General features: G+C 37.6%; 1 protein-coding gene across 1 annotated transcript; it reads right to left on the bottom strand.

Moving 5' to 3' along the window:
• Positions 1 to 12011: 12011 nt before the first annotated feature.
• On the bottom strand, positions 12012 to 15001 carry LOC131171179 (disease resistance protein RPV1-like). Its single transcript, XM_058130650.1, has 4 exons — positions 13625 to 15001; positions 13040 to 13360; positions 12370 to 12596; positions 12012 to 12318 (listed from the first exon to the last, which is right to left on the bottom strand). The coding sequence occupies exons 1-4, from the start codon at positions 14552 to 14554 to the stop codon at positions 12012 to 12014; spliced, it is 1785 nt and encodes a 594-aa protein (XP_057986633.1). The 5' UTR covers positions 14555 to 15001.
• Between the last annotated feature and the right edge of the window lie 8602 nt (positions 15002 to 23603).

Genomic DNA, 23603 nt, shown 5'->3' on the forward strand with positions numbered 1-23603 from the left:
AGTTTTCACCAAAATATTTATGATATATACTTCTTTGTCATAAAATTTCAATTTATTAAAATTTTTAAATAATATTATATAAAATTATATATAAAAATAATAACAAATATAAAAATATGAATAGAAAGATTTATGATTTGATAAAAAAAAGTTATATATAACTAAAAAAAATTGAGAGCAAAAAGCATTGTACTAATAAGGTGGATATTTTAATTGATTTTTTTTTTGTAAATTATTTATTCAAATCGAAGCTTTAAAAAAAATTTAGTACAAATAAAAGTGAAAAGAAAGGCGAACAAATGGCAATATGGCACATCAAGACAATATATTTACATATAATCATGTAAATAAAGTGAAAATTAAAATATATATATATATATATTTTTTAAAAAAATAAATCATAAAAAATAGATTATAAACAAATAATATATTTTACATGAAAGTAAATATGATTTTTTTTATTTCTTCTTAAAGTTTTATAAAAGAACTTATATTATAGTCTTATAAAAAGACTTACATTTCTGCTCTAATTTTTTGTTTCCTTTGTAGAATCTTATAAAAGGACCTATGTATTATTAAATTTATTCTATTAGATTTTGTTCAAAAGAAATATCCACAAAAATTTGACAAATTGCCATCCCTGAATTATCTGCATATATTCTTCAGATATTTTTTTTTCTACCTTCTTTTAAATACGAACAAAAAACAAGGTAAATATAAAAGAGGCCTAAAGACTTTTTAAGTTATACTATAGCTTACAGGAAGTTTCAATGAGAATGATATATATAAATGCGGAATACTGACACAAACAGAGAATTAGAATTTGTCAAAGTTTCCCTCACAAGGACAACTCTTGTAGAAGAATCAAATTAAAAAAAAAATAAAAATAAAAAATAAAAATACTTTAATTGATAGGACTTGGCACGATTCCTAAAGTTCCGAATCAAATGAGAAACTATACCGAAACTTAAAACAAAAAAGTTCATTACTATAAAAAGCAAATTATATCAAAATGAACTTGTATTATTGTATTTATTATTTTAGTTTAATTTTAATTCTTTATCAAGAATCAAACTAGAATTGAACTAAAGAATTTATTTATATAATTTTTAATATTTTTTAAATATATTTTATAGTTAAAGAAACTACAATGGATCCACCATTTTCTACTCTTGCTCTTTCACCTGATGGAGCAGAGCATTTTTGGAGTGTGCGCATGTGATATATATATATATATATATATATATATATATATATATATATATATATATATATATATATATATATATATATATATATTAATGCAAACGGGATCTAAAGAAAAGTGAGAGGAAATTGGAAGGCACTATTTTTCTAAAGTATATGAGAAAGTTATTGCTTCTTTTAATGTAGACGATGATAAGAGGAAGGTGAGAAGAAATTTTGAGGCACTACTTTTCTAAAGAATATAAGAGAGTTATTGCTTCTTTTAATGCAAATAGGATCAAGAGGAAAGTGAGAGGAAACTGGGAGACACTAATTTTCTAAAGTATATAAAAGAGTTATTACTTCTTTAATGCAGGAAACTAGGAGGAAACTGGGAGGTACTATTTTTCTAAAGTATACAAGAGAGTTATTACTTCTTTTAATGCAGACGACATCAAGAGGAAAGTGGGAGGCACTACTTTTCTAAAGTATATAAGAGAGTTAAAGTGAGAGGAAACTGGGAGGTACTACTTTTCTAAAGTATATAAGAGAGTTATTGCTTCTTTTAATGAAAATGGGATCAAGAGGAAAGTGAGAAGAAAGTGAGAGGCACTACTTTTCTAAAGTATATAAGAGAGCTATTGCTTCTTTTAATGCAAATGGGATTAAGAGGAAAGTGAGAGGAAACCAGAAGGCATTACTTTTCTAAAGTATATAAGAGAGTTATTGCTTCTTTTAATGTAGACGGGATCAAGAGGAAAGTGAGAAGAAACTGGGAGACACTACTTTTCTAAATTATATAAGAGAGTTATCGCTTCTTTTAATGCAGATAGGATCAAGAGACAAGTGAAAGGAAACTAGGAGGCACTACATTTCTAAAGCAACTCTTCATTAATTTATTGACTCAACTTCAGCTTTGTAGTCTTTTGTTAATTAGTCAATTCCATTAAGTTAGCATGTGTATGTGAAGGGTAATATTAGGTTTGAAAAAAAAAACCCTTTTTATTATTTGTAAAAATATCTATAAATAAATAAATAAATAAATATATATATATATATATATATATATATATATATATATATATATATATATATATATATATTATTACTAATTCATATTATATTGTGGTTAATAATTTTTAGTAATATAATTTACTTTGCTTATAATTTAGTAATGACAATATCTTATTAATTTGTTACTAATAATTTTTAGTAAAATATATTCATTGTTAAATTTATAAATAATTTTAATTTCAAATATAAATTAAAATTTTAATATTAATGTAATAATAATTCTACTTATACAAAAAAAATCTTATTATAATTTCTAACATAACAATTCTATAATCTTAACCCTATTAATTCATTAAAAAATTATTTAATTTATTATAATAAAATTAATAAAAACCTTAAACACTAAATCTAACTTTTACTAATTTATTTTATTAATTGTTCTAAATATTTACAAACTTATAATATAAAAAAAACTATTTTAATTATATATGTGCAGGAAGGAGGGAAGAATAATAGGATAAACAAAAAAATCTTAACATAATTATAAAATCACTAGTATAAATTAACTGTTTAATTAACATAATTATAAAATTATTATTCAAAGATTAACTATTTAATTAAATAAAAAAATTTACATTTATATAAATAGATATGAAATTATAATCCTATTCATTAACAACTATTTTATTTATTACAAATTTATAACTTTGTTACAAATTTAAATATATTTTATATTTAAATAAGTATTTATATAAATGAATTCGAGTAATAGATATTTAACTTATAAAATTCAAACCCAACCCAAACGCATCATGTAACACCCCTATTTGCATAACCTGGTACATTTTACTCTTCCGGTGATCGGTGTTGGTCCGGACAATTAAGGGGTTAGAACCACATCTAAGACGCCTAAATAAACCCTGAACGCAAATAATTAGTAATTGCCAGATAATTAATTATAAGTAAGAAAAATAGAACATAAAAAGTTAAATGAGCCGGGAGTCACAGCGACAGGTGACCTTCCCGGGAAGTGACTGCGAGGTCAGTCTTAACTCAAATTTCGAAGAGGAAAATGTGACGCCGCGGTCCTTAGGACTATTGCGAACACAATGGAAAAGAGAAAATCATAGAAAAGAATTGTTAAGCAGGTCAAATAATTAGGTCAGAGATTCATAAGAAATATCGAATAATGTGCAAACCGGATTAAATCGGCGATGGGCGATTTGGTTAATTCACTCCTAGAGCTGGCTCCTGACCTAATTTTCCAATAAAATCGGGGAAAAGAAAATTTTAGAATCGGGAATTAAATTAAAGAAATAAAAAAAATAATTGAAAAAGAAAAAGAAAAGAAAATTTTATTTACATCATGCTTATCTCACAAATATGACATCATAAATGGATTTTCTTATTTCCCACCAATTTTAACCAAGTCAATTAAGTAAAAAATACACCTAAAATACATAAAATTAAAACAAAAAAAATTCACTCTTCTCTCCCACAAGTTTCGGTAGCCTCACCCTCTCTCTCTCTTCCATTGGTAAAACCACCATTAAAGCTTGGCAAAGCTTGAGTTCACCCAACTAAACCCTAAAATTCCCCAAATTTAAACCACAAAAGATTGTTTGTAACACCCCAAAATTTTAAATTTTATGAGTATTTTTGGTATTTTAATTTTATTTAATTTTAGGAATTTTTTTGAGATTTTTCAGATTTTAAAAATCGGGTTCGATTTTCCGAAAATATAAACTTTGACGAATTTTAAAAATTTATTTAAAGACCACGTGGCAAAACTAAAAATATATTTGGAGTCTACGTATTTTTCTAAGTTTTCTAGAATTTTTTCGAAATTTTTGGACCTCGTTTTCGGTCCCGAGGCAGAGTAAAAAATTCAAAATTTTGTATTCTGAATCGAACCGACCGAATCGAACCGGACCGGATCGGACCGGTTGAATCGGACTGGCCTTTTCCTCCTTCCCTTTTTCTTCCCCGCGCGCGTCGTCCCTCTCCCTTTTCTCTCTCTTTTCTCTCTCCCACCCACCCGCCACGGCCCACCGCCCACCCACCGGCGGCCGCGCCAGCCTCCTGGGCAGCCGCCCGAATGGCGGAAAACGCCGCAAAACGCCCTGCGCTGCCGATTCAGCTTCCTGCCAAATCCGGCCGATCCGGCCACCAATTGGACAGGGTCTTGTGTCTAAAATCATCTACTCGGCGAGAGCTTTCCATAGACACCAAGAACGCCGAAATCCATCGAGCGGTTTGTCCGATTTTTGCTCGGGAAGATTTTAGCCCATTTCGACTTTTGGGCTAGATCTCTCGAAAACCGTGAATCCCACGAGAAAACCGAGGCCACCAGCACGCTCCACTCGTCGAGAGCTTCGCAACGACATAAATTTCGAATTTTTCCGACACCGTTTTTCGGTGGGTCCCACGGAACTTCGCAGTGTTTTTTCGAGCATTAAATGAGCTTAGAAAATTCTGAAAAATTTATGTACTAACCCCCGTGTTATGGGCTTCGTGTAGGTATCCTCAATTCGCGGAAATTCGACAGTTGACCAGGTCTGTGAATTTCTGCCCGATGCACTGCTACTGAAAAGTCTCCGAATTGGACCGAGGTTTTGGCTAGCCCCCCATTGTCAGACGTCCCGAGCGCGTTCCCGAAGTCAGAATCGGCAAAGGTAAACCCGAACCTTGTTTTTACGTAATTTTCTAGTGCTTAAATGGAATTAAAAATCCGTAAAATATTCGTGGTAGCTTAGAAAATTATGATTCTTTTTGCAATAGCTTAGTAATATTGCTAAGGACCGCGGGGCAAAGTTTTAGAATTTTTAGAGCTGATTTGGGCAGTTTTTGCAAAAATGGTCAATTATAGGGACTAAATTGAAATTTTACATATTGTGATGAATGATTGATTTGATGGGCCCAGGAGGGGCTGTGTGATATGATTGAGTTGTGGACATATGGATTGTGAATATAGAAGTGTGTTTTGAGCCCTTTTGCAGGTTGGGTAGGTCCTAGGTATAGGGGAGACTCTGCCGGATTTTCGGCACGACTTAGGACGTATTGGTCTTTTTCTTTGTTTGTATTGAGTCAGATTGTATTAAATAATTGTAATATAATTGTCGTGAGCCGATGCCTTCTTCCTCCGCCCAGCCGCCACAGTGATTGTCGTCAAGTCTGTGAGTAAAATATTAATTTTAATTGTAATTTTACTATTATTATATGCTCAAGCATGCCCATGCATCACTTATATGCATATAATTATGTAGTTAAACTCTAGGCACGATTTATGTTGCATTGATAACTGTTAAAGTGCCATGAATGTTGTTGCGGTAATTTGGAGCAGTGTGCGTGCGTTGGCGTGCGTGTGATGTGGTGTGGACTATGGATAGGACGGGTAGTCACGGCTTGAGTTCTTCGGGACCCAATCCTTCGAGGGTAGTCACGCTTGAGTTCTTCACTGGGACCTCGATTTGGTTATTTAAGTGGAAGTCCGAAATGAGTTCTTCACGCACCGAGTTGGATTTAAGAGAGCTGTATAGGGGATCAGCTCCCATATATTATGATTGATGTTACAGGGTGCGTGAGTGCTCCAAATTACCTTTTTGATGCTATGATGTGAATTTATTGCTGATGTTGCATTTCATTCCACAGGTTGCATTAGTTTTAGATAGTTATAGAGATTATGGTTAAAATTGATATTTTACTCTCTGAGTCGAACGCTCACTCCTGTTCAAAAATTTTTACAGGCCACAGGAGGATATTTTATTCTGGGTTAACCTGCTTTTATACTTCGCAGGTTGTTTATCAATATTTGTGTAATTTTATTTACTCCTAGAATTTCCGCATGTGTTAGCAGTATTTATTTGAATTTGGTCTGTAATATTATTATCATGCTGGACCTGTAAACTTAATATTCTATGTCTGTTTGATGGATTGGATGAGGGAGCTGAGCTCCCATTTCTTTTATGATGTTATGAGTATGTGGAGGGTGAGCTGAGCTCCCCAACTGAGTATTATTGTGTTTACAGGTCGGGTGAGTCAAAAACTCCCCGTTGGAAAGTCCATTTTATGGCCGGACTCTGTCCGTTTGTTTTCTTGAAATTGGGCCCAAATGGGCCTTAGAGTGGGTAAATGAACAGTTAGGCTTACTACGGGCCTCGGGGGCTTTAGGCTGGCCCAGGTCCTAGTGCCGGTCCGGCCCATAGGTTGGGTCGTGACATTGTTATCTTCACTTGAGGAGATATTAGAAGAAGGAAAGAAAAGAAGAAAAGGAAGAAAGTGAAGAATTGAACATCAAAGAAAGGTTAGTAGTTTAAATTGAAAAATTTTAGTTTATTACTTGTGTTCTTAGTGTAAGTAACTTAGAAATTAACTTAAAATCAAAAGAAAACAATTGTTGGGGGACCAAAGGGAATTTCGGCCAGCTTATGTTAGGGTTTGAAATGATTAATTTTGATGCAATTGATTTGTTGTTTTGGTTGAATGAAGTGTGGAGACATTGAATGTGCACTTGGATTTCATTAGATATTAAATTTATGTAATTAAGGTTCTTGGCATCTTGGAAAATTGAAAAAAATTTGAGGCATTGGTCAATTGATATAATTGACCTTATTTGAGTTGAGAAATGGTCAATTGAGACCATTTGTTGTGTATGTGGATTGCTAGAACCAAGTTACAATTCGGATTGGTTAGTGATCAGATTCTGGTAGCTTGACCTAGGTCCCTTTCAGAGACAAAAACTGAAAATTTACCAACCCAATTGGTGTGAGGCTAATTAGGAATGAAACTAGACACATAATGGACCATTTTTCGTTTATGAAGCATGCCCAGAAAATAACCATAGCCTAGTGAACAATTAGGTCAAACTCGAGTGTAGTGCATTGCCACTGTACCTAATGATAATAATAATTTTCATTTGAGGAGGAGCAGGCTATGTAAGCCTACTGTAAAAGAAATTCACACTTGAGGGAAAGATTGTTGGAAATATATAAATATGAAATTCTCACGTCAGAAAAAAAATGAGATGGGTGAGAGACATATAGGTGGGAATAACCCATTGCTTTAAGATTTTGGGTTGGATGCAGTGTCAAATCCATGGGTGTATTCTTTCATAAGGACCATTATCCCAGGCACTTTAGACTCCCATATCTCTAAGATTATCTTTTAGTTCTCCTAATTTAATTAATTAAAATAGATATTGTCCAAAAAATCTAATTAAATAAACCCTTAGTCTAAATAAATTTATTTAAACACCAAAAATTAACATCATGGTATCATTTAAGCTTTCAAATGGCACAAACAGTTTTCTAAACAAAGCATGGCTAGTAAAATTTTCACTAATATCAGCAAGCTAAGGAAAACATCATGTGTTGTTTTAGAGGGGATGGTAGAAGATTAAGTTAAAGCCATCTAATAAGTATGTTAATATGTTTTGTTCGGTGGAAAAGGAACGGTAAATCTATGTGAATTTTCCTTACCATGCAGGTGAATACATGCTTCTTTTAATGCTAATTATTAATTTTAACACTGATAGTATTTCTTCTTTGGTACCAATTGCAGGATGCCTTGGTTCAACTTGAGCTTGTATGGGCTCATTGTTTGGGTCTGTTCTCTTGTATGCTTCTTCTAAAGCAAGTCTGCTTCTTTTATTGACTTAACTTCAGCTCTGCAGGTCTTTTGTCAATTAGTCTTTTCCACGAAAAAGAATCCTAATTATTAGTCATCAAAGTCAAATAAAATTTAGACTCTCTTGTTGCAAAAAATTGCAGGCTCAATTCTTTTAATTGACAATGTATTACTATGGTGCTCTATTTGAGAAATTATTGATAAAATCACAGTAATTCTCTGTTTCACTTTTCAGTTATAAGGGAACTTTGTTATTCAGAGTTCCTGCACTGTTCAATTAGAAGATTAACCAATCTTAACAGGCTAACACTAATTGACTAATGAATTGTAAAGAGAAGTGATGTTAATGCAAGAATCAATTTTCGTTTTCAACTTTCAAGATCAGCGTACGCACAAACACTTTTAACTACTGCTGCTCTTTGTTATTAATTTTCATACAAATTCATTGAAACCATCTCACATGCAGTAATTGTCTGCAATGAGTTGCAGTCAGGATGATGATGATGATGATGATGATGATGATAATAATAATAATAATAATAATAATTCATAGAAAATATAAATACCTATATTTCATGATCCACGCAAGAAATTGAAAATGAATGTGAATATTATATTGATAAATATACAAACATAGCTAATGGTAATACTATATCATGTAGAGCATTCGTATAAATTACAGGATTTATCAAAGCTAGAGGACCTAGAGAGTATTGAAAAGCTTTTCTATGTGAATAACGTCAATAAATTAGAAGATAAGAGGTATATTAAAGTTATTTCTTTTTATCACTTTGCTATAATATGAAGATACTAGTTTCGTAACAGGTGTCGGATACACTGAAAAGCAGAGCTCCTATACACACAAATCCCTGGATATGAATATACAAATTAAAATTTCATAATAATTTTTGTTCAAAATTCATTCAAACTATTGTATCCATGCACAAATCATTGAATCATCAAAGATAGAATGCAGCCAAAATTTCAAGGTATTGCAGAAGTTTTTGGTATACCCACCAAGAAAGCAAATCACATTTGACATGAAAATTTCACGTGTATATATAATGCCAAAATTTTCTGTGGTTTGATATTCAATGGGCAGCTCGTTCTGTAACGATCAGGCTCCAACCACTAGAGGAATTGTCCGCTTTGGCCATAAGCCTCACGGTTTTGTCTCATAGGTGGAATGGAGAACTTCCCAGGAGGTCACCCATCCTAGGATTTCTCTCAAGCAAGCACGTTTAACCCTGGAGTTCTTCCAACTCTCCAGGCCATTCCACCAAAAGGCGCCTTTAGTGATTAGTTCCCTCATTTTATATATCATTACTTTTTGAACCCAAGACCATCTCCATGCTTTGCCAATGTGAGATTTGCCTAAGGGACCTTTCTCCCCCCCTTTCGAGACTCAGCGTCCTCGCTGAGGTTTGCCCCACCATCGCCCAAGAGGATATGCAAGTGGCTCTAATACCAATTGTAACAATCGGGCTCTAACCACTAGAGGAATTGTCCGCTTTGGCCATAAGCCTCATGGTTTTGTCCCATAGGTGGAATGGAGAACTTTCCAGGAGGTCACTCATCTTAGGATTTCTCTCAAGCGAGCACGCTTTCAGGCCATTCCACCAAAAGGCGCTTCTAATGATTAGTTCCCCCATTTTAAGTATCATTACTTTTTGAACCCAAGACCATCTCCGTGCTTTGCCGATGTGGGATTTGCCTAAGGGACCTTTCTCCCCCCCTTTCGGGACTCAGCGTCCTCGCTGAGGTTTGCCCCACCATTGCCCAAGAGGACACTCGAGTGGCTCTGATACCAATTGTAATGATCGGGTTCCAACTACTAGAGGAATTGTCTGCTTTGGCCATAAGCCTCACAGTTTTGTCCCATAGGTGGAATGGAGAACTTCCCAGGAGGTCACCCATCCTAGGATTTCTCTCAAGCGAGCACGCTTAACCCTGGAGTTCTTTCAACTCTCCAGGCCATTCCACCAAAAGGCGCCTCTAGTGATTAGTTCCCCCATTTTATATATCATTACTTTTTGAACCCAAGACCATCTCCGTGCTTTACCGATGTGGGATTTGCCTAAGGGACCTTTCTCCCCCCCTTTCGGGACTCAGCGTCCTCGCTGAGGTTTGCTCCACCATCGCCCAAGAGGACACGCGAGCGGCTTTGATACCAATTGTAACGATCGGGCTCCAACCACTAGAGGAATTGTCCGCTTTGGCCATAAGCCTCACGGTTTTGTCCCATAGGTGGAATGGAGAACTTCCCAGGAGGTCACCCATCCTAGGATTTCTCTCAAGCGAGCACACTTAACCCTGGAGTTCTTCCAACTCTCTAGGCCATTCCACCAAAAGGCGCCTCTAGTGATTAGTTCCCTCATTTTATATATCATTACTTTTTGAACCCAAGACCATCTCCGTGCTTTGCTGATGTGGGATTTGCCTAAGGGACCTTTCTCCCCCCCTTTCGGGACTCAGCGTCCTCGCTGAGGTTTGCCCCACCATCGCCCAAGAGGATAAGCGAGCGGCTCTGATACCAATTGTAACGATCGGGCTCCAACCACTAGAGGAATTGTCCGCTTTGGCCATAAGCCTCACGGTTTTGTCCCATTGGTGGAATGGAGAACTTTCCAGGAGGTCACCCATCCTAGGATTTCTCTCAAGCGAGCACGCTTAACCCTGGAGTTCTTCCAACTCTCCAGGCCATTCCACCAAAAGGCGCCTCTAGTGATTAGTTCCCCTATTTTATATATCATTACTTTTGAACCCAAGACCATCTCCATGCTTTGCCAATGTGGGATTTGCCTAAGGGACCTTTCTCCCCGTTTGGGCTCAAAAAAAAAAATGTTGGTAATTAAAAGTACAATAGTAGATCTATAAAATATGGATTATCATTAAAGAGAAAACCATTGTAGCAACTACTGATCAGTCTCATCATGAGCATTTAAAAGAGTAACCTAGTCAAAATTCTTTCATTCTTTTATCAGATCTGCCATCTGCAATGATATTGGCTTGATTGGAGCTTCTTTTCTTGCTGGTATCGGTGGTTCCTATCACTTCTTGCATAAAATCGTAATCGATTCTTTGCATAGTGCAAAGAGTGCTTGGTTTGGATTATGCTGGGGCTGCATTGGTACTCCTCATCTTTGGAAGTATACATCAAGTGGACTCCACATCTTTTCACCTTTAACCTTACTACATTAAATTGCATTGCATCACCAACAGTATACCCATAGTGTTCTGCTTTGAACTCAAACTCAATCGAATGCTCGTTGACGTCAGAATAATTTTGTATGAGACAACTTTCAATGTAGTAATGATTGTGCCAAAGGAACACATGGTCTGATTGAATGACAGTATCTAAATGCATACTATCATGCCTAATCTCAGGAGCAACAAACGGTAAGAGCATTTCATTACCATCGGCATTTTTCAGACGGCATCCACATGTTAGCAACAACTTATCGTCCTTGTTCATGGCAAGAGGAACCTCAAATTCTAGAACGACACAAAAAGCAAACCTAGGTACATAGCATTAATGCAGCAGGGAGGGAGCACAAAAGCCATTGAAGATCCTAGGTTTTCATAGCTGAACCATTCTGGAACTTCACTTCGAGGAAAACCAACAAGGAAACCATCACTAAGTTCTGGAAGTACCTGCGTGAAGGGGGAATAACAAAGAAAAGAAATTATTTGGAAGAGAAAACTTGGGTTTTATAAGAAAGAGGGGAAAGAAATATACTTACAGACATATTACTAGCAATGGCCATTTCTTCAATTCTCAGTCGCGCATTTGCCATAATGCTGCCAAGTGTTTAATGGTCCAAATTTAAGCAATTGCAATAATTGAATAGATATTTATTTCCCCACCGCCATTCATTGGGAGTTTGTACTTGTGCGAAGGACAAAGGTGATTTTGCAGTTTGTAGCGATGCACAACCGAACGCTTGGAGCACTCTTGTTTGCTCTGGAAGCTATGGTAAATTTTGGAGTCTTTTGCAGCTGTTTAAACTCAATAATCTTAGAGATGATAAAGAAACAATGTCACTGGGATTTCAAATCATTGCCATCTAGATATAAATCATAAAGAGCACAAACCATATAAAGGAGGCAATCTGTCAAGTTTTGAGCACCCCATAGAAGAAGCCTTTCAAGTCATTTCTAATCACAAATGCTGTCTGGGATACTCTCTAGCTTATATCATTTCCCCAATTGCAAATCAACAAGTTAAGGGAGACACTGATAGTTGAGGGTAATTCTTCAATTGGAGTCTCTTCTAACACCAATTTTTTCGGATGTCCAAGAACATTAGGGAGCTTGTTTAGATTTGAGCATCCGGAGAGATCAAGTTCCTCAACCCAATTGAAATGTAAAGTGCTTGGAAGGCTTAAGGTTTTGCACATCGAAATAGGAAGGTATTCAAGATTGTCTAGAGATTGAATAGTCGTGGACCATTCTTCCATTCCACATTCTATTAGATCTAACTGCTCAATAACACTGGAATTTCAAATTTGCTTCAAATTTATGCAGAAGGACAGAGAAAGATACCACAGATTTTTCAACTGAAAGAGACTTGGAAGACTCCTTAGCTTTTTACACCCATAAAGGTTAAGATAATCAAGTTTGTGGAGAAAGCGAATTGAAGAGGGAATCTCACGCAATCTCTCACACCCCATAAGACATATCTGCTCTAAGTTTGCAGCCGAACGGAGATTTGGGAGTCTGGCTAGTTTCTTGGATCCACAAAGGTGGAGATATTTTAACTTTTGAGGACACTGCTCATGAAAATAATAACTATGTTAGAATTGCTAATACTTTTCATTAATTCTCAAACAATTTCCAATAATTTTATTGACTAAATATTGACAATTTTAATTAGAATTTCAACAATTAATTTCAAACAATTATATAAAATAGTCATTCCAACTTAGACCACAAAATATAATCTTTTTAAGGATTTTTCTTGCATTCCTATTAAATATATGAGTATCACATAATGCTTGTAGATTAGATTCATAGTATACTGGATCTAAATAAAAATTTTACTATTTTCAAATTGGATTTTTGCTCAATAAACATAAAGTTTATATAAAACTTAGTGAAAAAAACTTTAACCAAATAAATCTGCAAACAAAAGGGAAAACGTATAAAAAAAATTATTTTCCATTAAATAAGATTTTAAAGTTGAGGCATGCTAATTGGCACAAAAAAAGCATACCTTATCTCCATTCCAAAGTCGTTCAACCTTGCTGTTTTCCAAATTGAGTAAAACAAGATTCTCCATGAAAAAATATGAAGGCATAGACCTGTAAGGATATTCCTCCCAATGTAGTAAACCCAACTTGTTGGGAAGATGCTGCAGACAATTCTTTTTAGCAGATTCAAGTATGAAGCCAGAGTCTTTTTTGTTTGAACAATATTGAGCCCTAAAACATTTGAGTAATCTTAAGTTAGGCATCCGTGAGAAGGTTTCAGGATTCAACCGTGTCTTTCCAATTTTAGACGTATCCAAGAATATGCCTTCGACTGCTTTGTTCACCTAACTCAAAGAATAAGAAACTGTGATGAATATATATGATCAGAAGAGTATATATCTAATCTATCAAAAATGATACCATAAGACCACATCGCATTTACATGCATGCTGGCCTTCAATTACTTCATCTCCAAAATCAGAAGTACACTCGAAGTTGTAGTAATATTTAAAAAATGATTTTATAAAGAAAAAAAAAACTATCATCTTGTTTATATTTTTTATAAATTATAATATGGAAAAAAAAAAAGAAGATTTTTCATGTCTTACCTTCTTAGTTGCCAACATATCACAAATTTCTGGAAATTTCCACAATCTACTACCTTTATGCCGAGCAATGTGTTGACCCATTTCTTGTATTAAATCATGCATCTCTAATTTATTTTCCACAAAAACTACGAGGCAATTTTCCACTAAACGAATTATTCCCAAACTTGGAGCAAGATCACATCCGTCTAGTATTTCTTCTACCCAATCTTTGTCATGGCCTTTGAAAAAGCAAGCAATATCAAGAAATATGGCCTTTTCTGTTGGTTCTAACGAATCATAACTTATTTTTAATATATTATAAATCCTGGATTGTGGATTCTTTTTTAGCTTTTTCAATACACTGTCCCATTGCTTTGGAGATCTTTTGCATAGATGTGAACCCAAAACTTTAAGGGCTAACGGAACACCTTTAGCATAGTTTACATCCCTTTGTGCCAACTCCATAAACCCCTCGGGAGGATGCTCTTGTTTAAAGGCTTTCACACTCAATAACTGAAGAGAATGACGATATGTTAATTCCTCAACCTTATATATGTGATCAACTCCAACAAGTACTTCTTTGTCTCTGCTTGTTACTATGACTCTACTTCCTAAACCAAACCAACCATGATCTCCGGCTAAAGCCTCTAATTGCTCTGAATCATTAACATCATCGAGAACAATGAAAACCTTCTTTCTTCTAAGTTTACACAGAGCGATAGTGGGAAGTACATCAAGCATTTGTATGCTCAAATCTTGATCCTCTACAAGTTGGGAAATAAGAGTTTTTCGTAAATGCAGTAATGTATGCTTTTCTGCATCTTCTCTAACGTTGCTTAGAAAGTAGCAAGCATCAAATTGATTAGAAATTTGACTAAAAAGAGCTTCAGCAATGGTTGTCTTTCCTATGCCGCCCATTCCCCAAATTCCAATAAAACGTACATCTGCCATCTCAATACATAGTAATGATAGAATTTCGTTGATGTGAGCATCAATCCCAACAAAATCATTACAAGCACTGTAGGAGAGAGGATACAGTGTCTTCGCGATTTGGTTGACAACTTTATCAATTAATTTCGATTCAGTCCTAGCAAAACATGATAAACAAAGTAAAGTAATAATTATTCGGAGATAAAAGGAAACTTGATAATTTTAAAGGCATTTTGAATTTGGACTTAATTTGATTGCTCGAAAACTAATTCGATAAATTTCTATTATAAATAAAAAAGAAGAAAGAAAGTTTATATATTATCAATTGTGACGTAAATATAGATTTATACTTATTTTTAGCAAATATATCTATCTAAGGTACACTTTTTATATATGAATAAGGTATCTTCCGCATAATTAACCAAAGGCACACTTGTTATGGGGATTTACATGTAGAAATGGTTTTTTTTTTTTGAAAATACATGTAGAAATGGTTTTAAAATCATATTTATCATTGAATCTAATTACTAATTATTTCATCAAATCATGCATTAAATGTCACGACCCAACCTATGGGCAGGACCGGCACTAGGACCTAGGCCAGCCTAAAGCCCCTGAGACCCGTAGTAAGCCTAACTATTCCTCAATCCAACTCTAAGGCCCATTTGGGCCCAATTTCAAGAATTCAACTGGACAGAGTCCGGCCATAAAATGGACCTTTCAACGGGGAGTTTTTGACTCACCCGACCTGTAAACACAATATACAATTAATTGGGGAGCTCAGCTCACCCTCCACATACTCATATGTCATAAAAATAAATGGGAGTTCAGCTCCCTCATCCAGTCCAACATACACGCATATAATAATAAGTTTACAGGTCCAACATGATAATTATATTACAGACCCAAATCAAATGAATATTTCTAACACATGCGGAAATCTAAAAGTTAACAAAAGTATACAAACATGAATAGACGACCTGCGAAGGAGAAAAGCAGGTTAACCACAACAATAGTCCTCCTGTAGCCTAGAAAAATATTAAACAGAAGTGAGCGTTCGACTCAAAGAGTAAAATATCAATTTTAACCATAATCTCTATAACTATCTAAAGCTAATGCACCCTGTAGAGTGAAATGCAACATCAGCAATATTTTTACATCATAACAGCAAAAAGGTAATTTAGAGCACTCACACACCCGATAATGTCAACCAATACATATATGGGAGCTGATCCCCTATACAGCTCTCTTAATCCAAACTGTACCAGCAAAGAACTCAAGCTCGGACTTCCACTTAATAAACCAAATCGGGGTCCCAGCGAAGAACTCAAGCCGTGTCTACCCCGAAAAACCTGATCCCAGCGAAGATCTCAAGCCGTGTCTACCCGTCCTGTCCATAGCCAACACCACACCACACGCACGCCAACTCACGCACACTGCTCCAAATTACTACAACAACATCCATGGTACTTTAACAATTATGAATGCAACATAAAATGTGCCTAGTGTTTAACTACATAGATACATATTTATAAGTGATGCATGAGCATGCTTGAACATATAATAATATCAAAATTACAATTAAAATTAATATTTTACTCATAGACTCAATCGAAGTCACTGTGGCAGCTGGGCGGAGGAGGAAGGTTGTCCCAGCTCAACTGATAATTTTATTACAATCATTTAATAAATTTGACTCAATACAAACTAAGAAAAAGACCAAATACGTCTTACGTTATACCGAAAATCCAGCCGAGTCTCCCCTATACCTAGGACTTACCCAACCTGCAAAAGGGCTTAAAACACACTTCTATAGTCACAAGCCATACACCCACAACTCAATCACATCACACAGCCCCTCCTGGGCCCATCCAAATAGTCATCAATCATAACATGTAAAATTACAGTTTAGTCCTCATAATTTAACCTTCTTGCAAAAACTACACAAATGAGTTCTAAAAATTCTAAAATTTTGCCCCGCAGTCCTTAGCAATATTACTAAGCTAATGCAAAAAGAATCATAATTTTCTGAGCTACCACGAATATTTTATGGATTTTTAATCCCATTCAAGCACTAGAAAATTACGAAAAAGCAAGGTTCGAGCTTACCTATATCGATTCTGATCTAGGGAACGCGCTCGAGACATCTAACAATGGTGGGGTAGCCAAAATATCGATCCAATTCTAAGACTTTTTCGGTAGTTGGTCTGTCTGGCCGGAATTTCACAGACTAGGGCAACTGTCTAATTTTCGCGAATTAAAGGTACCTACAAGAAGCCCACAACACGGGGGTTGGTATATAATTTTTACGGAATTTTCTAAGCTCATTTAATGCTCGGAAAAATACTACGAAGTTTTGTGGGACCCACCGAAAAACGGTGCCGGAAAATTTTAAAATTTATATTGTCGCGAAGGTCTCGATGAGTGGAGCGCTTTGGTACTCTCGGTTTTCTCGTGAGGTTCACGGTTTGCGAGAAATCTAGCCCAAAAATCGAAATAGACTAAAACTTTTCGGACAAAAATTGGACAAACCACTTAATGAATTTTGGTGTTCTTAGTGTCTATGGAAAGCTCTCGAGGTGTAGATAGTGTTTGACACAAGACCCAATTGTCGGTGGCCGGATTCGAATTTTGGCCAGAAGCCAAACGGCGCACAAGACAAAGGGAGCTTAGCGCGCTGCGTTGCTTAGAAGGCCGGCCGGCGGTGGGGAGGCACTGGGGCAGTGCGCTGGCGAGGTGGGGAAGGCTGGGTGGTGGCAGTGTGGCCTGGGGAGGAGGGAGGAGAGAAAAAATGGGAGAGAAAGGAAGAGGGACGGGACGCGCGGGGAAGGGAAGAAGAAGAAAAGAAAAGGCCGGTCCGATTCGACAGGTCCGATCCGGTCCAGTTCGATTCGGCTGGTCTTATTTAAGATACAAAATTTTGAATTTTTATTCTGTCTTGGGACCAAAAACGAGGCTCAAAAATTTCAAAAAAATTCTAGAAAACTCAGAAAAATTCGTAGACTCCAAATATATTTTTAGTTTTGCCACATGGTCTTTAAATTAATTTTTAAAAATCATCAAAGTTTTATATTTTTGAAAAATCGAACCCGATTTCTAAAATCCGAAAAATCTCAAATAATTTCTCAAAATTTAATTAAAATAAAATATCAATATTACTCACAAAATAATAAATTTAAAAATTTGGGGTGTTACATTCTTCCCCCCTTACAGAAAATTCGTCCTCGAATTTTACACAAGGCAGAATAAAGTACAGAATTACACATTAAATAGATAAGGGTACTTGCTACACATATCCCGCTCTGACTCCCAGGTGCACTCTTCCACTGACTGACTCCTCCACAAAACCTTAACCATAGGAATCTGTTTTGATCTTAGCTGCCTCACTTAGTAGTCCACTATGGCTACAGGTTACTCCTCAAATGTCAGGTTTTTTTTTTCAGCTCTATTACATCCGGCTGTAGCACATGAGAAGGATCGGGTATGTATTTCCTGAGCATGGAGAAGTGAAATACAGGATGAACATGAGAAAAGTTGGGTGGTAACTCCAACCGGTAGGCAACTGCTCCAACCCTATCAGTAACCTCAAAAGGTCCAATATACCGAGGTGTCAACTTGCCCTTCTTTCCAAATCTCATGACTCCCTTCATCGAGGAAACCTTTAGAAATACGTAGTTGCCTACTACAAACTCTACATCCCTCCATCTGGGGTCTGCATAACTTTTCTGCCTACTGAAAGCTGTTTTCAATCGTTCCCTGATTAAAGGAACCATCTCTGAAGTGTACTGCACTAGGTCTACATCATGTACCTTTGCTTCTCCCATTTCCGTCCAACACAGAGGAGACCTACACTTTCTTCCATATAGTGCCTCATAGGGTGCCATCCCTATGCTGGAATGATAACTATTGTTGTAAGCAAACTCCACCAAAGGTAGCTGATCATCCCATTGACCTCCAAAATCCAAAACACTCATGCGAAGCATGTCTTCCAGTGTTTGGATTGTCCTTTCGGACTGTCCGTTTGTCTGTGGGTGGAAAGTAGTACTAAAGTTCAACTGTGTGCTAAGTGCCTCCTGCAACTTCCTCCAAAACTGAGAAGTGAACTGGGGCCCTTTGTCAGATATTATGGGAGCAGGAACTCAATGCAATCTGACTATTTCTTGAATGTAGAGCCGGGTGTACTGTGCAACAGAATATGTGGTCTTTACAGGCAAGAAATGAGCTGATTTAGTTAGGCGGTCTACAATTACCCATATCGAATCATATCCTCGCGTGGTACGAGGCAACCCAGTCACAAAATCCATAATAATCATTTCCCACTTCCATTCTGGGATAGGGAGCTCTTGCAGCTTCCCTGATGGCCTCTGGTGTTCAAACTTCACCTTCTGACAAGTCAAGCACTTGGACACAAAGTCTGCTATGTCTCTCTTCATGCCATTCCACCAATAGCTATCTTTCACATCATGGTACATCTTGGGTGGACATTGTACAGTGTATAGTGTGCCTCTCGCATGATTTCATTTCTAAGATTGTCCACATCGGGCACACATATCCTGGAACCTTGCACTAGGGCGCCATCATTGGCAAATCCAAACTCTCCACCTTCACCCTGCTGTACTCTTTCTATGATCTTTATCAATTGTTAGTCTCTGTGATGGGAAACTCTAACTCTGTCTCGCAAGTCTGGCCTCACTTAAAAATGGGCCAACAATACCCCCTCATATGAAAGATCTAGGATAAAACCTTGATCCATCAACTCATGTACTTCCTGAATCATCGGTCTCTTCTCCGCTGATATGTGTGCCAAACTGCTAGAAGATTTTCTGCTCAAAGCATCTGCTACTACATTGGCCTTCCCAGAGTGGTACTGGATGATGCAATCATAGTACTTCAAAAGCTCCATCCATCTCCTCTGTCTCAAGTTTAAATCCCTCTGTTTGAAGATGTACTTCAAACTCTTGTGATCGGTGTATATCTCGCACACTTTACGATACAGGTAGTGTCTCAAGATTTTTAGTGCAAAGACTACAGCCGCCATTTCCAAATCATGGGTGGGGTAGTTTTGCTCATGCCTCTTCAGCTGCCTTGAAGCATAAGCCACTACTTTTCCATTCTGCATCAAAACACCCCCTAAGCCAACTCTGAAGGCGTCACAGTACACGGTATATCCTTCACCACTCATCGGTAGTGTCAACACCGGGGCGGTGATTAGACACTCTTTAAGCTTCTGAAAACTGTCCTCACAGTCATCTGTCCAAATGAATGGAACATTCTTCCGAGTTAACTTAGTTAGGGGAGCTGCTATCCTGGAAAAATCCTGCACAAAATGCCTATAGTAGCCAGCTAGGACCAGAAAACTTCGCACCTCAGTGACTGTTGTAGGCCTAAGCCAATCAGTTACAGCCTCAATTTTCTTGGGATCCACTTGAATGCCATCACTAGAAACCAGATGTCCCAAGAATGAGATGCTTTGTAGCCAAAATTCACATTTTGAAAATTTGGCATATAGCTGGTGCTCCCTCAAAGTCTGCAACACCATCCTCAAGTGCCACACGTGTTCTTCCTCGGTCTGAGAGTATACTAAAATGTCATCTATGAATACGATGACAAAACGGTCCAGGAATGGCTTGAACACCCTGTTCATCAATTCCATGAAGGCCGCTGGTGCATTAGTGAGTCCAAAAGACATCACCAAGAACTCATAATGACCATATCTTGTCCTGAATGCTGTCTTGGACACATCCTCATTCCTAATTCTCAACTGATGGTAGCCTGATCGTAGGTCTATCTTGGAAAAGAATCTAGCATCTTGGAGCTGATAAAATAGATCATCGATCCGAGGAAGTGGATACTTGTTCTTCACAGTCACCTTGTTCAGCTGTCTATAGTCAATACACAACCTCAAGGACCCATATTTCTTTCTCACGAATAGAACAGGAGCGCCCCAGGGTGAAGTGCTCAGACGTATGGAACCCTTGTCCAAAAGCTCCTGTAGTTGCTCCTTTAGCTCTTTCAATTCTGCTGGTGCCATCCTGTAAGGCGGCATTGATATGGGGTTTGTACCCGGCACAACATCAATGCAGAACTCTATTTCCCTTCCTGGTGGCAACCCTGGAAGCTCCTCAAGGAAGACATCCATGAATTCTCTGACAACAGGAATATTTTCCATATTGACACCTTCTACAAACGTATCTCTCACCAATGCCAAATACCCTTGACATCCACGCCTCAATATTTTTCTAGCACTAATTGCTGACACCAAATTATATGGAGCCACGCTTCTGTCACCATAAAAGCTAAACTCTTCCACACCAGGTATGTGGAAATACACCTTTTTATTCCTGTAGTCTAAAGTGGCATAATGAGTTGCCAACCAATCCATTCCCAAGATTATATCGAAATCCATTATTGGTAGAGGAACCAAATCTGCTGGGAGGGTCTTTTCATCCACTACTACTAGGCTACCCGGAAAAACCATATCTACATCTATGTTGTCACTAAGTGGGGTAGCTACAGACAAAGGACATTATAAAGTTGTAGGGTTTCTACCCAATCTCATGGCAAACACTGGGGAGAAATGAGTGCGTAGCACCTGGATCTATCAAAACACGGGCCTCATAGGAACAGACTAGAAGAATACCTACCACAACTGCATTGCAAGCCTGAGCATCCTGATGGGTCAGGGTGAAAACCCGAGCTTGACCCCTACCCTGCATTGCAGAACCCTGATATTGACTTCTACCTCCTGATCTGCCTCCAAATCCATGTCCTCCTTGTCCTCAGCCCTGTTGGCCACTGAACTGACTACCTGCCATGCTGGAAGCACCAGGATACAACTGACGAGGAACATTTGCAACAGAACCCTATGACCCCATCTGTGGCTCGCTGAACACGGGGCATTCCCTAGCAAAGTGACCTAGTTGGCTACACCTAAAACATACTTCTGTACCCATCAGACAAGGTCTTGAATGTCCTCTTCCACACTGTGCACAAAGTGCCAAGGAGGATCCTGAACCAGACCCAGAACTGTTGTATCCCGAACTGTGACCACTGCTGGATCCGTTCCCTAGTCTGAATCCTCGAGATTTGTGTCTAAAGCCACTCCTCTTATTCCTACTTTTTCCTCTATAATTACTTAGGCCTCCATTGTCTAGAGCACCCATGTGGGGAATACCTGAAGAACCCTCTGCTTTATTTTTCTTTGCTCTTCCACTATCATCTTTGGTGTAGCTAATCTCAATCTGTCGAGCTCAATCAACTACCACATCAAAAGACTGATCAAACATCATGGCCAGGTTTGCATACCTCCTGTCAAGCCCCATCAGGAACCTTTTCACCTTCATAGTTTCTGTAGCTACTGCTGTAGGGGCATATCTACTCAATTCTAGAAATTCTGTAGCGTATTCATCTACAGACCTGCCATTCTACCTTAAGGCCCACTGCTTTTGATCTCTGAAACTTTCTGGTACAAACCAGTTGATAAATAGTTCTACAAACTGGGTCCATGACAAACCTTCCATCCGAGGTAATATGTAATCATTCATCCATTGTCTAGGCATAGGCCCCATGACATGCTGCACACATTCTATAAGTCTCTTATCAGTCAACTGCAACTTTGTTCCTGCCTGTCTGTAGGAATCCAAAAACCGATATGCATCATCTGACACATCATAAGTATCAGGCACCAACTTCTTGAAATTGATTATCTGTTTGTAAGGTTCCCCTCTTGATGCGGTGGACTGCTACTGTTGGGGAGGGAGGACCATATACTGTGCTATCATATCGATAGTTCTCTGCAAACCAGCTAGAGTAGTTGCCATTGGGTCCATGGGACCTAGGGCCACAAAAGACTGTTCCTGAACTGAGGGTGGCTGCTCCTCTACTTGAGCAGCTCTAGGCCTGCTACCCCTCTTCCTCGGGGCAGGCACCTCATCCTATGCCGACACCTCGTCAGGCACATCTGGTTCTGGTGCAGTGGCAGCTCTCCTGCTTCTATGCATTTTCCTGAAATTCAGCAGCATTAGCCCACAAAATTTCAAAACTGCATATTACACAGCTCTATAAACTCATATTTACACACAATATATGAAGCAGAAACTAGAAGCAAAGATGATAATGCAAGACGAATGTGGACCCTATTTTCCGCATGTGACTCTTAGCAGACTCTTCCCAACACTTTAGACAAATATTCCCTATGAATCTGGAGCCTAAGCTCTGATACCACATTTGTCACGACCCAACCTATGGGCTGGACCGGCACTAGGACCTGGGCCAGCCTAAAGCCCCCGAGGCCCGTAGTAAGCCTAACTATTCCTCAATCCAACTCTAAGGCCCATTTGGGCCCAATTTCAAGAATTCAACCGGACAGAGTCCGGCCATAAAATGGACCTTTCAACGGGGAGTTTTTGACTCACCCGACCTGTAAACACAATATACAATTAATTGGGGAGCTCAGCTCACCCTCCACATACTCATATGTCATAAAAATAAATGGAAGCTCAGCTCTCTCATCCAGTCTAATATACACGCATATAATAATAAGTTTACAGATCCAACATGATAATTATATTACAGACCCAAATCAAATGAATATTTCTAACACATGCGGAAATCTAGAAGTTAACAGAATTATACAAACATGAATAGACGACCTGCGAAAGAGAAAAGCAGGTTAACCACAACAATAGTCCTCCTGTAGCCTAGAAAAATATTGAACAGGAGTGAGAGTTCGACTCAGAGAGTAAAATATCAATTTTAACCATAATCTCTATAACTATCTAAAGCTAATGCACCCTGTAGAGTGAAATGCAACATCAGCAATATTTTTATATCATAACAGCAAAAAGGTAATTTGGAGTACTCACATACCCGATAATGTCAAACAATACATATATGGGAGCTGATCCCCTATACAGCTCTCTTAATCCAAACTGTGCCAGCGAAGAACTCAAGCTCGGACTTCCACTTAATAAACCAAATCGGGGTCCCAGCGAAGAACTCAAGCCGTGTCTACCCCGAAGGACTGGGTCCCAACGAAGATCTCAAGCCGTGTCTACCCGTCCTGTCCATA

The sequence above is a fragment of the Hevea brasiliensis genome, chromosome 12, assembly GCF_030052815.1.
Source record: "Hevea brasiliensis isolate MT/VB/25A 57/8 chromosome 12, ASM3005281v1, whole genome shotgun sequence".
Taxonomy (NCBI): domain Eukaryota; kingdom Viridiplantae; phylum Streptophyta; class Magnoliopsida; order Malpighiales; family Euphorbiaceae; genus Hevea; species Hevea brasiliensis.